At 39.6% G+C, this 17,617-nt stretch overlaps 1 protein-coding gene across 2 annotated transcripts in view; it reads left to right on the top strand.

Annotated features, from left to right (window-relative positions):
- Positions 1-17,617, top strand: part of Orc5 (origin recognition complex subunit 5) — a 54,099-nt gene that overhangs the window by 11,657 nt on the left and 24,825 nt on the right. For both annotated transcript variants that reach the window (XM_050139699.1, XM_050139700.1), the window contains exons 5-11: positions 2,120-2,231; positions 5,682-5,812; positions 11,825-11,873; positions 11,955-12,045; positions 13,639-13,691; positions 15,171-15,283; positions 16,966-17,013. In XM_050139699.1, the coding sequence (XP_049995656.1) occupies positions 2,120-2,231; positions 5,682-5,812; positions 11,825-11,873; positions 11,955-12,045; positions 13,639-13,691; positions 15,171-15,283; positions 16,966-17,013 (597 nt within the window). The remainder of the gene's footprint in view (positions 1-2,119; positions 2,232-5,681; positions 5,813-11,824; positions 11,874-11,954; positions 12,046-13,638; positions 13,692-15,170; positions 15,284-16,965; positions 17,014-17,617) is intronic.

The following is a 17,617-nucleotide window of genomic DNA, read 5'->3' as shown; positions in this document are numbered from 1 at the left end:
AACCCCACACATTGTCCTTTGGCCTCCATGCTCTGCTGTGGTGCTCAAGTGGACACACACTAAATAAGTAGAAATAAATCTGATGATTTTTGCGTGAGCTTTATGATCAGGAATGTGGATAGCGCATACTTTTAAGCCTAAATAAACTCAGGATTATTTTTTTTTTTTTAAATCAGTAAGTTTCTAAGGAAAAAGCATTCAGAAAGCCTTCTTTGGGGCTGGTGTATCTCAGTGGTAGAAAGTGGGTCCTGCATTTACGAGAAGTAAAATCTTTTCCTGAGGACTCCCTGCAGGTCTCCAGGGAGTGACGCTTTGGGAAGAGATAAGAATGAAACCCAAGCAGAGCGACTTCCTCTGCCCAGATCAGACTCAGGGAGTCTAATGAGGCGGATCATTGTCAGCATGTTTATAACAGTGCAGTCTGGGGAAAGGTTTCCAGGTAACAGGCAGCCCAGTCCCTCTTTAAAGTGTGATGTAACTTTCTTGCCAGGCTATCTGTGGATCACCAGCCCCCAGACAGTGACACAGAGACTTATCATTATTAATTATGAAAACCTGGCCTTAGCTTAGGCTTATCCTCAGCCAGCTCTTATAAGTCAAGCTAACCTGTTTCTGTTAAGGTATGTTCTGCCACGTGGCCTGGTTACCTCTGCTCGGTGCCACATGTGCAACTTCTCCCTGGCGTCTCTGTGGCATACTCCTCCTCTTCCTCTGTCTCCCCAGAAGTCCTGCCTAGCTGTTGGCTAGTCACAGTGACACATCTTCACACAGTGTAAACTACAGAGAAACTCTTGCACAGTACCATGGACCCATGAGAGTGGGTTCTACAGTGTGGTCTCTGACCCATAGCGTGGAGGTCAGCAGGCCCATAAAGTACCTGTGATGTCTCCTCTCAGGGTGGGTAATGGTCTAGGGGGGAAGTCTGGGATAAGCATTCTGGGGAACTTGGGGGAAGTCTGCCTCCACAGACAGCAAGGGATCACCATGTCCTTAACGGAATCCACTCTCAGCTTTCTGGATGGACTGCAGGTATTTTATGTCCTCCACTGAGGAGACACCCCTGTGTGATAACATTCCTGGTTCTTTCCCTGTGAGTGCAGGACCCCTGTGTGCTAACAACATTCCTGGTTCTTTCAGTGCTTCCCTGTAAGCAAAAGGACGTCTGTGCTCCTTCGTAAAGATGATCAGTTGCTCTATGGAATTATTTATTCATTAAGTTCATCTGTTTTTGTTAATCAAAGGAATTATTTTTCTAAGTAATGCAAAACAGCATACAAGAACCACATTTGCTAGGAATCAAATAGTAGATTTTCCCCAAAATGTAGTGCAACTTACATATGAAACTGGATTCTAAGAATGCTTACAGACCAGAGCAGATACCACATCTGCATTGTTAGCCAAAAAGAATTTTGGAAAATGAAAGCCTGTGTGGAAAAGGAAGGGGTGTCAGGATGAGTTTGTGACGAGTCTCTTAAAGGATAATGGGCACAGTCAGCTTTCGTTATTGCTTTTGGTAAGCTAAGGGAAATTTTTAAATATATTTCAAAAGATAACCTCTTTTACTTAGCATTGATGATTTAGAGGGATATTATTAGTTACAGTTATTTGTATTTTTAAAATATAGTGGCCATTAATGTTTCTCAATCATTTGAAAATGAACAGAAAGCTTTAGTATTTCTTAATAATATGAAGTTATACAATATGACAAATTTTTATCCAATTCTATGTTTCTTTTTTTCTGAGTTGCTGTAAATATTTTAATGATGGGAAATACCTATCAAGATTTTTAGAACATTCTCACAGGATTTTGTCTTAATTTTTCCAAGCAGATGTGTTTCTTAGTATCTACAGAACACGTTCTTGTGTGACCGCTCTGGCGCTCGTGAGTAACTGAGATGTTGATTAACCTACAGTTTTATGGAAATTCCAAGCAATTATGTATGAAAATTTGCAAATGGTTGAGCTCCCTGATTAGGTTTTCTAAATATGGTTTATTAATATGCAAATAATTTATTGCGTATGTTAAGCTTTGCAGAATTCAGTTGAAGATAAATCCAAAGGGAATTACTGCCCTCAGATTCTTAAATACTATGTTTCTTTTCTTCCCTTTTCTTTGCAGACTGACAGAAATGTGACTGTTATCTTTCTCAGTGAGATCATTTGGGAAAAGTTTCGTCCAAACACCGGATGCTTTGAACCATTTGTCTTGTATTTCCCTGATTATAGCATAGGTAAGTTTTAATTGTTTGAGCAAATAACCCCTGTCTTTTCTTCAGAACTATGCCGTGGTCAGCCTGAGATACTTTGGCATCTTCAGTTGTTTAGTTTTGTTACCAGTCTCAAAATGCTTGTATTCCTGCATTGCAGAAATTTTATTTTGAAACCGTGAAGGGTCTGTTCTCACTCATGGTCACTAAATGAGCAGAGCAGGTCTCATGTGTTTGCTAGGGTAAACTTTCATCATCTCTAATTCATTCTTGTGTGTATCCTGTGATTATAACATCTACGCAAGAAAGAAGTATACGAGATTCGTAACACGTTAGAACTGTAGAGAAATCTTTATCATATACCTGGATTAAGTTCCAGGGCCATGTATCTTGAGTCTTTAAAATTTTGTCATTGCTGTAACTCTTACTGTGCCTATTGCTAGTTCTTTTGTGTATTTTCTTGAGGTTTATGTTTCATCTTAAATTTTATAGGGTCTAGTAATTTATCTCTTTGAACGAACACAATACTTTTGTATTGTTTACTGGCCTTGTAGTTAATGAAGTTGAGCTATGATTATACAGAGAGGATACCGCTGACTCAGGTTAGAGCTGTGAAGCATGAGGTGCTGTAGCGGGCTGTGAGAAAATAGCGTCCCGTGATCTTGGCCTTGCTAACACTGCTCCTCTCAGCTCATGAGCCAAAAACATTCATTGCCAAGAGCAACACAGCTTTGCCTGTTTTCACAAGATCAGAAACCAAATAACACCTCCTGCTTTAGCTAATTAACTGTTTTTATTTAAGGGAACTCAAAATGGACGAAAACCTTATTTTTAATAGCTTCTCGTCCATACAAATCACAAAATAATGAAGGAAAGGCTTAGTCAAAGGGTTTTAGTAAACAGTTGCTTTTGACCTTTCCTGTTTTCCATCTTAGTTTCAAATATTGAAAAACTATTTCAAAGTTAAGGAAATTATGAAATTATTTTCTGCATCATGAAGGTAAAAGTATGATATAATTGTAGAATCTGATCTTTTTGTAAGATACAAAGCAGCATGGATGGAATTTCAGGAAAAAATTAAATATAGCAGTCTTTCTGATTTTGTCCTGTAGGAAAACAGACGTGTTACGCATATGATAAACGGGGTCATGTTACATTTGTTTATTAAGTTGTAGGGCCTTTCTATGCATAGCATAAGCACTATAATCATAACTTTCTATTCAAAACTGAAACATTAATTGGTAAACCAAATCATGTTCAGCAGGGAATCAAGGCAAAGGGATTGGCAGCTAATGGGCCCCTCATGTTAGCCTGACAGCCATGCATTTTTAGGGCTGTGGCTCTGGTTTCAAGGACACCTTCCCAGTTGTAGCCAGGGCTTCGATTTGAAAGCCTTTCTTACAGGCAGAAGACTGCGTCTCTTAGGGGCGTGTGTGCCTTCTTCTCCCTCTGCTTAGGTGTGGCTTAGTTGTTGTCAGCAGTTAAGTCCTGCTCTGATAACAATATGAAAAAGTCAGGCACCTACAGTTTCCTACTGCACAAGCTGTGTGTCCCACCTCTGTCCTGTGTTTTCCTTCCTCCTGTAAGCCCCTTGGTACTGGTTATTAGACACCTGTAATACTCTTTTGGTTTTAATAAAATAGAAATGTAAAAAAGAAAATAGCTTTTATTACATAATCTAATGTGTTTTTGTTATTCTAGATCTATAAATTTATAGTTTCATCTAAGACAGTTCTCAACCTCCTGATTCTGTGAGCCCTTAATATAGTTCCTCATGTTGTGTTGACCCCCAACCATAAAATTATTTTTGTTGCTACTTCATAACTATAATTTTGCTACTGTTATGAACCATAATGTAAATATGTGTGTTTTCTGATGGTCATACGGCAACCCCCATGAAAGGGTTGTTCAACCCCAAAGAGGTCATGACCCACCTGTTGAAAACCACTGATGTAAGCATAACTTTTAGCCAGTATTTCTTCATAGGCTTTGTCTCCACCTATAACTTTTATTCCCTCCAGGTCTGTGTTGTTTATCTTATGTCACTTGGTAGTGTACCACTGGGGTTTGTTTAAATTTATTTTTCCCTTTACTTTTTTTGATACAGTTTTTATTTCTCTGTCTTTAAATTCACCATCCTTTTTCCTGAAGTTAATCTTGCCATCCTCTGGAATTTTTCATCATAGAGCTCTTCTTACTTTTTCTTTATCTTGTTGATGTTTATAATAATCTAACTCTTTGCTTCTTTCATTGTTTTTCCTGCTGGCTTCATTTATCTACCTTTTTATTCTTTATTTATTTAGTTAACGGAATGATAGACATTGTGATTTGAGCATTTTGAGGCTATGTTTGATGTATTTGGGAGAAGGGATCTAGAATTGCCTTTACTCCAGGGCTAGTTTTAGCTTTTTTTCCCAAAGACCTAGCACCTTTTGCACTCTCTACCCAGTGCCCCATCTCTACTGATGCCTCATCATGGTCTGTGCATTCTGACTAAAAATTAATATAAATTAATAAACCCATGTGACTTTTAATTCTCATTAATTGCTTTGTCATCTCTCTAATTTCCATTTGTTCTTATTTGTCCTTAATCTGTGCATATACAAATTAATATGAACTCAAGACCTCTTGGCAGGCCTTTCTTGGCATAACTCTGTGCCCTTGGAAACACGTCTGTAAATTGATGCTATCTTTACCCCGTCCTCCTTCTCCTCAACTCAGTAACATTATTGAGCTCCTTTGGGACTCTTTGTACTGCACTCTGGTTAGAGAACCCGGTTGGACAGGCAGATCTCTGTGTATTCAAGGCCAGCCTGGTCCACCAAGAGTTTCAGGACAGCCAGGGCTCCATGGAGGGGGCAGGGGAGAGAAAACTGGGTTGATGGTAGGACTCACCTGTTTTCCCTGTTCCAGGTCCCACAGTCCTTTATTGCATGTTGTTTGACATTTGATTATATCCATCCACTGTTAATTATTCATTACAGAAAAGTTCAGTCTGTGTTAGATTGGCTTTTCCTTCTGTGGTAGGTCTTGCCCTAAAAGCAATTGTAGGACACATCAGACCAGTTTCAGGGAGTTGATGGAGCGTCTTTTACATCAGTACAGCTGACTAAACCATCGTCCGCTGGGGATGAACTTGGCCCTCAACCTTTCTCTTCTTCCTGAAGGCCAGGAAGTAGGAGCTCTAGCAGCTGTCTCTCACCTGTCAGCCGTGGAGAGGCCCCAGTCAGGTCACCTCATTAGTGTAAGCTCACGTATGTTTGGGAGGGAATTAAGCCATCATTTTTGTGCCATGAAGAAAAGAAATACAAATTATTCTATCATAGAATTATACTTTTTTAACTAGTAACCACTTATTTTCTCTAATTATTGTTGGACCTAAATGTTTGTTTCTTAAAAACATTTATAACATCCTGGAACGTAACGATGATGCTTCCGTGCTGTTCATGGAGTGAGTCTGTATTCTCTGAACAGGGAACCTCCAAAAGATCCTGTCCCACGACCACCCTCCAGAGTACTCAGCTGATTTTTATGCTGCCTATATTAATATTCTTCTTGGAGTTTTCTACACTGTGTGCCGAGATCTGAAGGAGCTCAGACATCTGGTAAGTGACCATTTTGTGTGCGCACACAAACACATGCTTATTGTCCCATTTAGAAAATTTTAACACAAGCCAGAAACTGAGAAAATACTTCAGAAATTTGGATAAGGCTTTTTAAGGCTAATATACCTTAAAAGGATTGGTGTCTGTGTTAGTGCATACTAGACCTAATGAGAAAACTCGCATTCAGTGTCAGGTCCATGTTTTAATTGTTAGGAGTGTGTGTGTGTTGTGTCTGTTGGTGCACATGTGTGAGGAGCTGGGCGTGCAGAGGCTTGAGGAAGCTGATAGCGCACTGCTCCGTCTCTGACTGTTTTGAGGCAGGGTCTCTCTGGAACCTGGAGCTTACATGTCTCTTCCGGACTGGCAGTGAGGAGACTCCGGTGATGCTCTTAGCTCTTCCCTCCTCATCACTGGTGTACAGGTGTGTGTGGCACCCACCCTGGCTCCTTACGTAGGAGTCAGCATTCAAGCTCTAGTCTTCAGAAAAGCAAGTACTTTTAGTTACTGATTCTCTCTTTAGTTACAGAAACTATAGAAACCATTAGAGTAAAAATGAAAAATAGCAGGAGATGTAACAACAAGCAATTCAGTATCCTACTGCTAATTTTATATCACCTTCCTCCAGTTTTTATTTATGTCGTGACTGGCCTCGGAGCTTACCATTAGAGTATGGCAAGAAGCTTTAATTGTAGATCTTCACTGCCCAGTTAGTGATTTTGTGTAAAAGGCTTTAACTTTGACAAAGACTAGAATAGTTGTTTATATTTTCTAGAAGTTTGGGAAATGATCACGCCTAACTTTTTCCCGTTGCCTGGGTTTGGAGTTGTGAGAGGAAGAAGGCGGGGATGTCTTCACCACTGGCAGTGCTAGCTGTAAAAGTCCTCACACCCTGAAGACAGCGTTGCACAGAACAAAGGGGTCTTAGTTTCTCTGTGTCTAGGACATGAAGGAGTTGAGACACTTACTTTCCATCATATGCATAGTGTTACTTATTGCAAAGTTTGTAAATGGTATATTTATAAAAATGTCATAAGTAGCCTACATAAAATTCTGTTCAAGCATTTTTTTTCTGTGTGTGCATTTAAATCTGTTAGGAGTTTCTATTGTATAAGTATGTTTTAGAGACTGCCTATAGAGGCAACAAAGACAGGAGGAAATAAAATACCATTCTGAATATTCATTTAGCTTTGCTTTCTCTGAAAATACATTTGGTAGTCCAAAATTAGTAATTATAATTGTTAGAAAAGCTAACTAAAGGTGGTATTTTATACTTATCTAATGCCAAACACAGTAGTCTATTTGCTTAACCTGAGTTTTGCATATTTTTTAAAACATGTCATACATTTGCGGCATATGGGGTGACCTGTTTCTGTTCATCCTGTCAGGTAGCAGAGGAATCAGCTTCTCTGACACTGTTCTCTTCTGGTTTGTCAGGTGCTGATGGTCAGTCATGTTCACTTTTGCCATTGATTAGGGTGCCATCTTTTTCTTTGTATTTCTTTTGTATTTGTATTTGGTTGTGGAGGTATCTTTGCACTTGGTTACTTGAAGCTTATTTTCTCATTTCAAGCTGTCTCTGGATATCTGTTTTAAGATAGGTCAATTATCATGGAAGGGTTGCTTCTGTCCTGATATTTGATGCATTTGAAAGCAGTTTTCTGTGGTTATTGGAGATTAAGTCATCTGTAAAGTGGGCACAGTAGTTATGTCTACCACACTGGATATTTTGAAGGACTGAGGAGTTAATACACATAAGTATTTAGAAGTTCTTCACACAACTTATTGCTGGTTGGAATCACTATGAGTTAGTGGTAATTCAAGCGTTCTTAGTTCTGATTTTTGTTCCTTCAGTATTTAAGAAAGAGATGAGATTCTAAACAACCAAAACAATTCAGAACTATATCAACTTGGCTCTGGAGTATTTTTGTTTTTATACTTCAGTATGTATGTTGGTTTTCTTTATTCATTAATTTTTTAAAATTTATTTTGCATACCAACTTTAGTTTCCCCTACCTCCTCTCCTCCCGTTCTCTCCCTCACCTCCTTTCTAATCCCCGTCCCCCATTATCCACTCCTTCAGAAAGGGTAACTCCCATGGGATTCAGCAAAGCTTGGCATATCAAGTTGAGGCAGGACCAGGCTTCTCCCCACTTCATCAAAGCTGGGCAAGACATCCCACCATAGGGAATCGGTTCCTAAAAGCCAGGGACAGGTTCTGGTCCCACTGCTAAGGGCCCCACAAATAGACCAAGCTACACAACTGTCACCACATGCAGAAGGCCTAGGTTGGTCCCATGTAGGCTCCCTAGGTCCCAGTGCAGCGTCTATGGGCTCCCACAAGCTCGGGTCAGCTGTCTCTGTGGGTTTCCTCATCTTGACCCCCTTGGTCATATAATCCCCCCTCCCTCTCTTCAGCTGGACTTCTGGAGCTCGGCCCAGGGCTTGGTTGTGGATCTCTGCATCTGCTTCCATCAGTTACTAGATGAAGGTTCTCTGATGACAGTTACAGCAGTACCAATCTGATTAAAGGGGAAGGTTGGTTCAGGCATCGTCTCCACTATTGCCAGGGGTCTTAGCTGGGAACATCCTTGTGGATTCCTGGGAGTTTCTCCCTAACCCCATAATGGCTCCCTCCATCAAGATATCTCTTTCATTGCTCTCATCTCTCCATCCTTCCCCAACAACTATCCTGATCTCTCATGTTCCCATCCCTATTCCCTCCACTCTACTCCCCCACCCCAGTTTACCAGGAGATCTCATGTATTTCCTGTTCACAGGATGATCCTTATGCCCCTCTTAGGACCCTCATTATTGCCTAGTTTCTCTAGGGCTGTGGATTGTAGCCTGGTTGTCCTTTGTTTTACACTCAGTATCCACTTACGAGTGAGTTCATACCGTGTTTGTTTTTCTGGGTCTGGGTTTCCTCACTCAGGATGATTTTTTCTACTCCCATCCATTTGCTTGCAAATTTCATGATGTCATTTTTGTTGTTGTTGTTTTTTACAGTTAATACTTCATTGTGTAAATGTACCACATTTTCTTTATTCATTCTTTGGTTGAGGGGCATCTGGGTTGTTTTCATGTTCTGACTGTTATGAATAACACTGCTGTGAACATTCTTGAGCAAGTGTCCTTATGGTATGATTGAGCATCCTTTGCATATATGCCCAAGAGTGGTATATCTGGGTCTTAATTTTCGGAGAAACTGTTGTATTGATTTCCAAAGTGTTTGTACAAGTTTGCACGCCCACCAGCAGTGGAGGAGTGTTCCCCTTAACTTCGCATCCTCTCCAGCATGAGCTGTCCTTGGTGTTTTTGATCTTGGCCATTCTGACAGGTGTAAGATGGTATCTCAGAGTCATTTTGATTTCCATTTCCCTGGTGAGTAAGGATGCTGAGCAATTCCTTAAGTTCTTTTGGCCATTTGAGATTTTCCTGTTGATCATTCTCTCTTTAGGTCTGTATCCCATTTTTAATTGGATCATTTGGTATTTTGATGTCTAGTTTCTTGAGTTCTTCATATATTTTGAAGAACAGTCCTCTGTCAGATGTGGGGTTGGTGAAGATCTTTTTCCATCCTGTAAGGCTGCCATTTTGTCCTTTGCTTTACAGAAGCTTCTCTGTTTCAGGAGGTCCCATTTATTAATTATCGATCTCAGTGTCTGTGCTGCTGGCGCATGCTGGTTTTCTATTGCTACATGTGAAATTGTCATATTTAATATCTTAAATAACACATTTATTATCTCGCTATTCTGTAGGTCACAAACCAGGCACTGTGTTGCTAAGTTCTCTCTTCATTGTTTATTAAAGCCAAAATCAAAATTTTGTATAGAATGGATTTTCATCTTTAGGTTATGGGGACACATCTGTTTCTTTGGGTTATACGAATGAAGTTTCATGGTCCTGTTTACTAGATGGTATATGTCTCCCTCAGGCCTCCATGAGAAGGTACAGTGGTCAGCTCCCTCTACCAGCAAGGGACAGTGCTTGAGTTCCCTTGTACCCACTGACTTCTGTGGCTCTCCCGTGAGTAGCTCTGGCTCACCCGGCAGTCTTCCCTGTTGGAACTCTTTGGGATCTTAATTCATCTGCAGCATCTCTGCTCAGCATTGCCCAGATTAGTATTTGATTGAACTGAAGGTGTGAGAAGGTATGGGCACGCTAAGGGACGATTTGGGGTCTCCTTAAAAGTCTTATTACTCTTTGCATGGCTTAGACTACCTTCCAGCAAATGATCTTGCCTGTTAGAGTGAAACCGTGCTGGAAATCTCACTGAGGAAGAGTTGGAAAAGCGTCTTAACCCGGCAGCCATGTCAGTATTTATAATCGATTTTTTTACCACCTAAAGTAATACAAGTCTCTTTTTTAGAACAATGGGAAATATTTTCTGTACCTGAATAGGGCTTTAATAAAAGTGTTCTTTATTGGTTTAGAAACAATTTCTCAGCTCACCTCACAGATTGACAATTAAATTTTAGGTGAACCGAATCTTGTGCTTGTAGGCAGGCTGTCCTGGCATCTGTTTCCTCAGCCACCAGAGGGCGTACATAGCAAGTGCTCTTCTCAGCAGTCGGTCAGCAGGGAGCCCCGATAGTTGTGCTTTCTGAGCTCTGCTTCTCCCGCTGTGGTGGACGCGAACTGAGCTTGTCGTCAGTTCCTAATAAAGTTACACCGCTTTTCCTATTTATTGATGGAACTCGTAAAAATATTTTAAATTTGATAACTGTCATGGGGACATGTGAGGAGTTATGCAGTTAGGGTGAAAATTTGTAGTATTGAAACCAATCTAAAATGATTTTTCTTGGTTTTGGAGCAGTTTTGTGGTTTTTATTAGCAGCCTTATAGTTTTGTTTTTCTTGGAAACTAGCGATACTGCTTAAGGTTCTAGTGAATATGAATTCCTGTTATGCCGTAGTGAACCTGTGGTGGAGTGACTGAGAATGGCCCATGGGTTCATGTTTGAATATTTAGTCCCCAGTTGATGGAACTGTTTGGGAAGGATTAGGAGGTGGGGTCCTGTTGGAAGAGGTTTGTTGCTGGGGACAGGCTTTGAAGTTCTATGTAGGCTCTCCGCTCCCTCCCACTCCAGTGCCGAGCCTGCTGCCACCTCCCCATGATGGTCATGGATTCACCCTCTGCGGTTAGGATCCCTAAGTTAAATGCTTCCGGTTGCCTGGATTATGGTGCGTTGTCACATTCACAGAAAGTTAACAAGTGGTAGAAATGTACGGATATTTGAGAACTGGGGTAGGAGAATTGGGCACGATGCTGGACAGTGCTGTGGAGTTTGCTAACGTGAGACGCTAAGTCAGTGTAAGAACTGGCTGTGGCAGATAGCTCTTGTCTGTTCCTTTCTCTCTGCAGTGACTTGCAATACTTATTATGTGTGTCTCTGCTCTGGGCTCCAATATTAAATCATTTCATCATAAAGTGCTTGAGATCGGATTCATGTCAGTAAATGCCAGCTCTGTGTGTAAATACACACATTTTACTAAAACTGCATTTCAGTTTAGTTAGATTCTAGTATGGAAAATACTAAGTAGTTGGGATTAGTTAGTTCTTCTCACGCTTCCTCGTGCTAGAATTCCTGGAGAGATTGTTAAAACATTTAATACATTTCGGGACTTATTCTCTGATGGATTTTAGTATGCCCCGGATAATGCCAAGAACTCATGTGTAGCAACCAGTGCAAATTCTTTAAATTATCCTTAATTAGGTGATGCTTCATTTATGATGGTGTTCACATGCTGGAAAATAGCAGTGAATCTTTTTATTCAGCATTATGGCTAAGTACAAATTATGCCTAATTATTTTATATGTACCTAATGCATTAGGTAAGGCTTAGCCAATAGTGTGTATGCTACCATTATTGATGTTTTTGTTGTTTTTTTGCTGTAATAAGTTAGAATTATCCTGTACTTAAAAATCAACTGCCTAATTTGTAATAAAAAATTTATGTGAAAAATTCTTAACTAATATTTCTGCTTTTTGTTTGTCTTTTTAAATTCATAGGCAGTGCTTAATTTTCCCAAATACTGTGAACCTGTAGTTAAAGGAGAAGGTAACTAAATATAATAATTAATAGTTCATTGGAGAAAAATTATACAAGATTTGAATTATTGAAATTTTCTCCTGGGAGTAGCAGGTGAACGTGATACTCGCAAACTGTGGAGAAATATTGAGCCTCACCTGAAGAAAGCAATGCAGACTGTTTATCTCAGGGAGATATCAAGGTAATTGTGTGTTTAACATGTTAGATATCACTTATCCAAAGTGTGTTACAAACACCAGTTCTTTTGGTTGTTTTTTTCTTGTTGTGCTTTGAATATTTGTATAGGATTTGATGATTAAGTGCTCTAATCCAAAATCTAAATTCTAAAATACTTCAAATTTCTAAACGATTTAAACTTCATATCTAAGCTTTTCTTCAATTAAAGCATACGTGGTTTCCTCCCCTTCTCCATGTACGTATGACAGAAAAGAGTCAGCATGTCTACCTGGCCCTCATGAGATAGGAGACCCTGGGTTCTACAAAGGGCAGCACTGGAGTAAAGAAGGCATGTGGGAAATGAAGGAAGGCCTGCTTTCCTGCACCACCGGTGCCCACAGCCCCGGGTTATATAACCCCGGCTTATACGCGTGGTTCATTGAGACTCTGCTAGTGTGCTGTGTTCTGCTAAATCACCACAGACCAGCCATGTAAAACAATGCAATGTCTTAGAGAGCTGCACCTCGCCAGCCTGGAACAGCCCACGGGGTGCGGTCCTGCAGCTCTGGCAGTTGCTGTCTTCATCAGCCTGCGGCTCCTTACTGCATCTAAAGTCAGCAGCCCAGCACGGTCTCCTCCCGCTGACCTCATCTGGAAGGGCCAGTTGTTTTACCCGGAAACTTCCTATCTCAGTGTCTGGCTAGGCTGCATGTTTTTCCCCACATAAGACAACATGATTACTTGTTAGCAGCTTTGACAGAAGCATTATTAAGTCTACCATTGAGATGCGTAAACTATTTAGACTAAAAAGAAAAAATGAAAATCATTTCTAGGCTTCCAAGCAAAAAAATTACTTACAAAAGAAAGTTAATAAGACCTTAAAATTGATCAGCATTTTCAAAGAGAGGTAAAGCCAAATAGTTATCTTTTCAACCTGTCAGCCAAGTAATCACAACTGTAGAAAACAGGTTAAGCAGAGTGGAACAAAAAACACTGTGCATAAGGTGTCTCTGAGTGATGACCCAGGAAACTATGCAGGGATTGTTAGTGAACACGGAGTTTAATTTTACGTCTAAAGGACAACAAAGGTGAGCGTGAGTGAACAGTTTGCGAGTTTGTATCTCTTGCTTGAGAAGCCTTTCCTTATCCTTCTAGCCTGTCCTAACCATCTGTACAGTTTCTGATTTTTCTTCCCTCTCTTTTGAAAAATATGGATTCATTTATTAGTTCTGCTTTTGACTGTGTGTTCTTGAAGGACTTAAATCTTTGGGCCTCAGTGTTCTGATCTGATCATCAATCAGTTATTCCAGAGTAGAATTAATGTACAGTTGTATCCAGTGCAGTGATTAGAACTGTTGAGAGCTTTACTGAGTGGATGGTGGTATTTATTTATTGTAATTAGAGTAAAAAAGGTAATTAAAAATTAACAATGGGGAATTTGTTACACCGTTGATATATATCAGATGTTTTTGTACAGGTACAGCATGTAGACTGTGTGTATATATTATTTTTCTATTTCCTAATGAATGAAAATGATGTGTTCTGTAGGGCTCTTCTTATTGCAGGATATTGATTTCTTGTATTTTCAGTCTAATTTTGCTGTCCTGTTTTATTTTAGTTCTCAGTGGGAAAAGTTACAGGAAGAGGACACAGACCCAGGACAGCTAAAAGGTATCAAAGAAAACCCCGAGAATGACCAGGACACTGTTTAAACTATTACAGACATGGTGGTTAGAGGATCTTCAGTCAGCAAATGAAGCCTGAAAAGAGTTTGCTTTGTAAACTAGATATTTTCATTAATGCTTTTCCTTCAACTGAATGCCAGTTTGGTGTTTCCTTAGATTCTATCTTGATTGGCTTCTACCATGTGAAAAATCAATGAATATTTCTTTAGTGTTTTCACCTAAATAATCCAGGTACATGGTACAACTTTACCTAAAATAAAATCCAACTTTATATTAACTTATATTAACTTAAAGGGTCCTCTTCAGTACTTATATTTTCAAAGGATGTTTGTTTTCTTTAAAGAAGGTATTATTTTGCATTTTTATCAAACTGACCACATTTTATTACTCAGAATATCTAAAATGTAATTTTTTTCTTTTCAAAAATGTAAAGATTTCTGTTTAAGAAAGGGAATGATGTGATGGTTTCCGAGTGCGTCAGCTGATTTACAGGTGACCTCCTGTCTTATACTGCAGGAGAGAGAGACAATGACCAGAGTTAGAGAAATGCTGTGGTTTACCTGTACTGCTCCTGTGAGCCTTCAGACTGTAGTTTACCTGTACTGCTCCTGTGAGCCTTCAGACTGTAGTTTACCTGTACTGCTCCTGTGAGCCTTCAGACTGTAGTTTACCTGTACTCCTGTGAGCCTTCAGACTGTAGTTTACCTGTACTGCTCCTGTGAGCCTTCAGACTGTAGTTTACCTGTACTCCTTCTGTGTTCCTTTAGACTGTAATTTATCTGTACTGCTCCTGTGAGCCTTCAGACTGTAGTTTATCTGTTCTACTTGCTTTGTGCCTTCAAACTGAGCTCTTTGTTCGTTTAAAAAATGAGAAGGAGTAGTTAGCTTTAAATTACTACAAAGATTTTAAATAATACTCATGTAAGGTCTCCGACTATGTGTGACACACTTGCTTGTGTGCATAGAATTGTAGGTATATAGTACACTAGATATGGTTTCTTCCGTGGAGAGTGCCCTCCAATAGGGTTTTTTATCTTTATCCAAGTAGCTTTTAACACATAACATAATATTACATGTGTGAGCTATATATGTAAAAATAAAGAATTAAAGTAGAAGTAAATTTCCTATTTTGTGGTCATAGAAGACCTTCAGGGAACGTGTAATGTAGAAAATAATCTTAAAATAAAACATAATCGGGTTTACACTTCAAATTGGGAGGAGCTGATCAAGTAGAGCAAAGTATGTCATTAACAATAATCTTAAAAGTAAAACATAATCGGGTTTACACTTCAAATTGGGAGGAGCTGATCAAGTAGAGCAAAGTATGTCACTAACAATATTCAGCACTGTGGTGCCAGTGTCCGCAGCAGTAGCGGGGCACAGCCGTGGTGTCAAAAGGTAGGCTGTAGAGTACACTTGTCACCTAACGGTAGCCTGGTAGATAATGGCGGTGTTCTGTACTTAGGTCTCTCGGCGTACACCCACATGGAGCTTCCGTATTACTCTAAGTTTATTCTGATTGCTGCGTACCTTGCCTCCTATAACCCGGCCAGAACTGACAGGAGGTTCTTCCTTAAGGTAACAGTAGCTTCTTACTCTTAGGAAAATCCCAGGAGTACAGTTGGTCTTGCAGGTTCAAATATATGAGCTTCAAAAATATTGTATGTGTACTAAACATGTAAAGACATTTTTATAGTCATTATTCCATAACTAATATATTAATGATTTTTAGAGCATTTAAATTATGTTAGGTAATCTAAGATGATCCAAAGATCAGAGTATATTATACAACTATCATACTTATTTTTTGTTGAAATAAGAGCGGCGGCGGGGCTGCGTCCCCAACACCCCGGCCGCTTGGCTAGCTTATGCCCGAAATAACAACACACAGACTGTATTCATTTAAGAACTGCTTGGCCCATGAACTCTAGCCCTTACAGGCTAATTCTCGCACCTGGACTAGCCCATTTCTAATAATGTGTGTAAGCACCCCAAGGTGCGCTTACCGGGAAGATTCTAGCCTCCGTCCATCCTGGGAGAGTGGAGCATGGCAAGCATGGCGTCTCTGCTCCAGAGCAGAGCTGTTGGGTCTGTCCAGGAGCAGAGCAGAGTCTGACCTCACTTCCTCTTCCGCCCAGCATCCTATTCTGTTTGTTCCACCCACCTATGTTCTAAACTATGAGGCCAAGCAGTGTGTTTATTACTTAACCAATGAAATCAACAGATTGATATATGACACTCCCACATCAATTTTTCAGTGAGGAACTTGAATATCCATGGAATTTGGTATTGTCTGTATGTCCTCAGTCCTCTGTGGATACAAGGAATGACTGCTTTGAAGTTTCTCCGTAAACTTCTGCAGGACACAGATCACCAAGTACACAGTTAGGACCTGTTTGCTAAGGGCCCTACACCCAGTCTAACCTTGGGAGAAAGTAGCTGCTTTACAGAAGACAGGAAATCGGGAATAAACTGTTAGTCCAAAACCTTTCCACTTTTCCTTTTCCATTTTCATGTGTGTATGAGCATCTTAATGTTTGTGTGCACATGTGTGTGGGCAAGGTGAGCATGCCTGTGTGTGCACATGCATGTGGAGTTTGGGGTTGGAATCATCTTGGGTCTCTCCATCGAGTCCTGAGCTCTCCAGTCTGGTTAGTCAAGTAGCTGGCTTACCGTGGGCATCGCTGTCTCTTTCCAAGGCTGGAACTACAGGCAGGCTGCCACACTTGTCTGCATTTATGTAAGCTCTGGGCATTTGAACTCCAGCCCTCAGGGAACCGTCCTTTATTCTCTGACAGAATATTTAGTAATCAGGTTTTGTTGCTGTTGTTTTCTTTTGTTACTAGTCTTTGAGGGGCAAGGACAACCCCATTCTGACTACTGAGTCTTGAGTGCGCAAATGTTCTCAGCCAGTGTATAATCCATGAATTGCTATCCTCCTTTAAGTGACAAATATACATTTGTTTATCTTTGGAAGTTCTGGTTTTGTATCGTGAATATGTAGTTTTAAGGTCAATATAACAAATTCTTTTAAGAATTATCACTATTGTCAATTGTATTTTATAATCTTTATGTGCAAAAGTCTGCTTCCAGTCTAAGTCTACCCTAAAACATATCATAATAAGTACAATAACATTTCTAAAAGTGATATTTAGATATATAAAATATATATAATTAACATTTTATATGGCATCTTTTCAACAAATTGCCTTTTCTTATTGAAGCTTCTTAATCTAAAAATTTATTTTTTTTAATTGTAGCATCATGGGAAAATCAAGAAAACCAACTTTCTAAAGAAACATGAGAAGGTATTTATATTTTAAATTCCCTTAACTTTTGAATTTAGGGAAACTTATGATTTAGGATAATTAAGGAAATGGATGAATGTGTAATAATTATATTTGCATATGAGAACTTTTTCTCTCAGTAGTGTTACCTTTTAATGTAATGATGTTTTGTTAAGTGCACTGTTCGAAAGCAAACTGGAAGAAGCGGGAGCCAGAGATAAAACTGAGTTGACCGAGTTTTTAATAACATACTTAATGAAAAAGCTCTCCCTGTACTGTTCAGTTAAACACAGTGGATTAAACTCTTTTACCTTCTTCTTTTCCACTCTCAAATACCTACAAAAATTCTGTTGATGAAATAAAAATGAGAAACCCATAAACACTTAAGCAGGAAAGAGAGTTCCACAGTGAAACTTAGAGGTGCTTATATAAAACTATGGGTCTTGACCCCGTATGTCAATAGTAAAAGATTTCTAAACATTCAAGAGCCAACTTAAAGTCAAGCATGCATTGACCTGAGAGGTCATACCATCATGCTATGTGAAGCACACATGTTGTTTGTTGTGAGTCACCGTGTTTTTACTACACATATGAAGTTTCCTACTCTTAAAACTATAATAGCTTA

The sequence above is a fragment of the Alexandromys fortis genome, unplaced genomic scaffold (assembly GCF_014885135.2).
Source record: "Alexandromys fortis isolate MF-2015 unplaced genomic scaffold, M_Fortis_MF-2015_v1.1 scaffold_38, whole genome shotgun sequence".
Taxonomy (NCBI): Eukaryota; Metazoa; Chordata; class Mammalia; order Rodentia; family Cricetidae; genus Alexandromys; species Alexandromys fortis.
The sequence above is the reverse complement of the archived record's forward strand: the minus strand, read 5'-3'. Positions and strand labels throughout refer to the sequence as shown.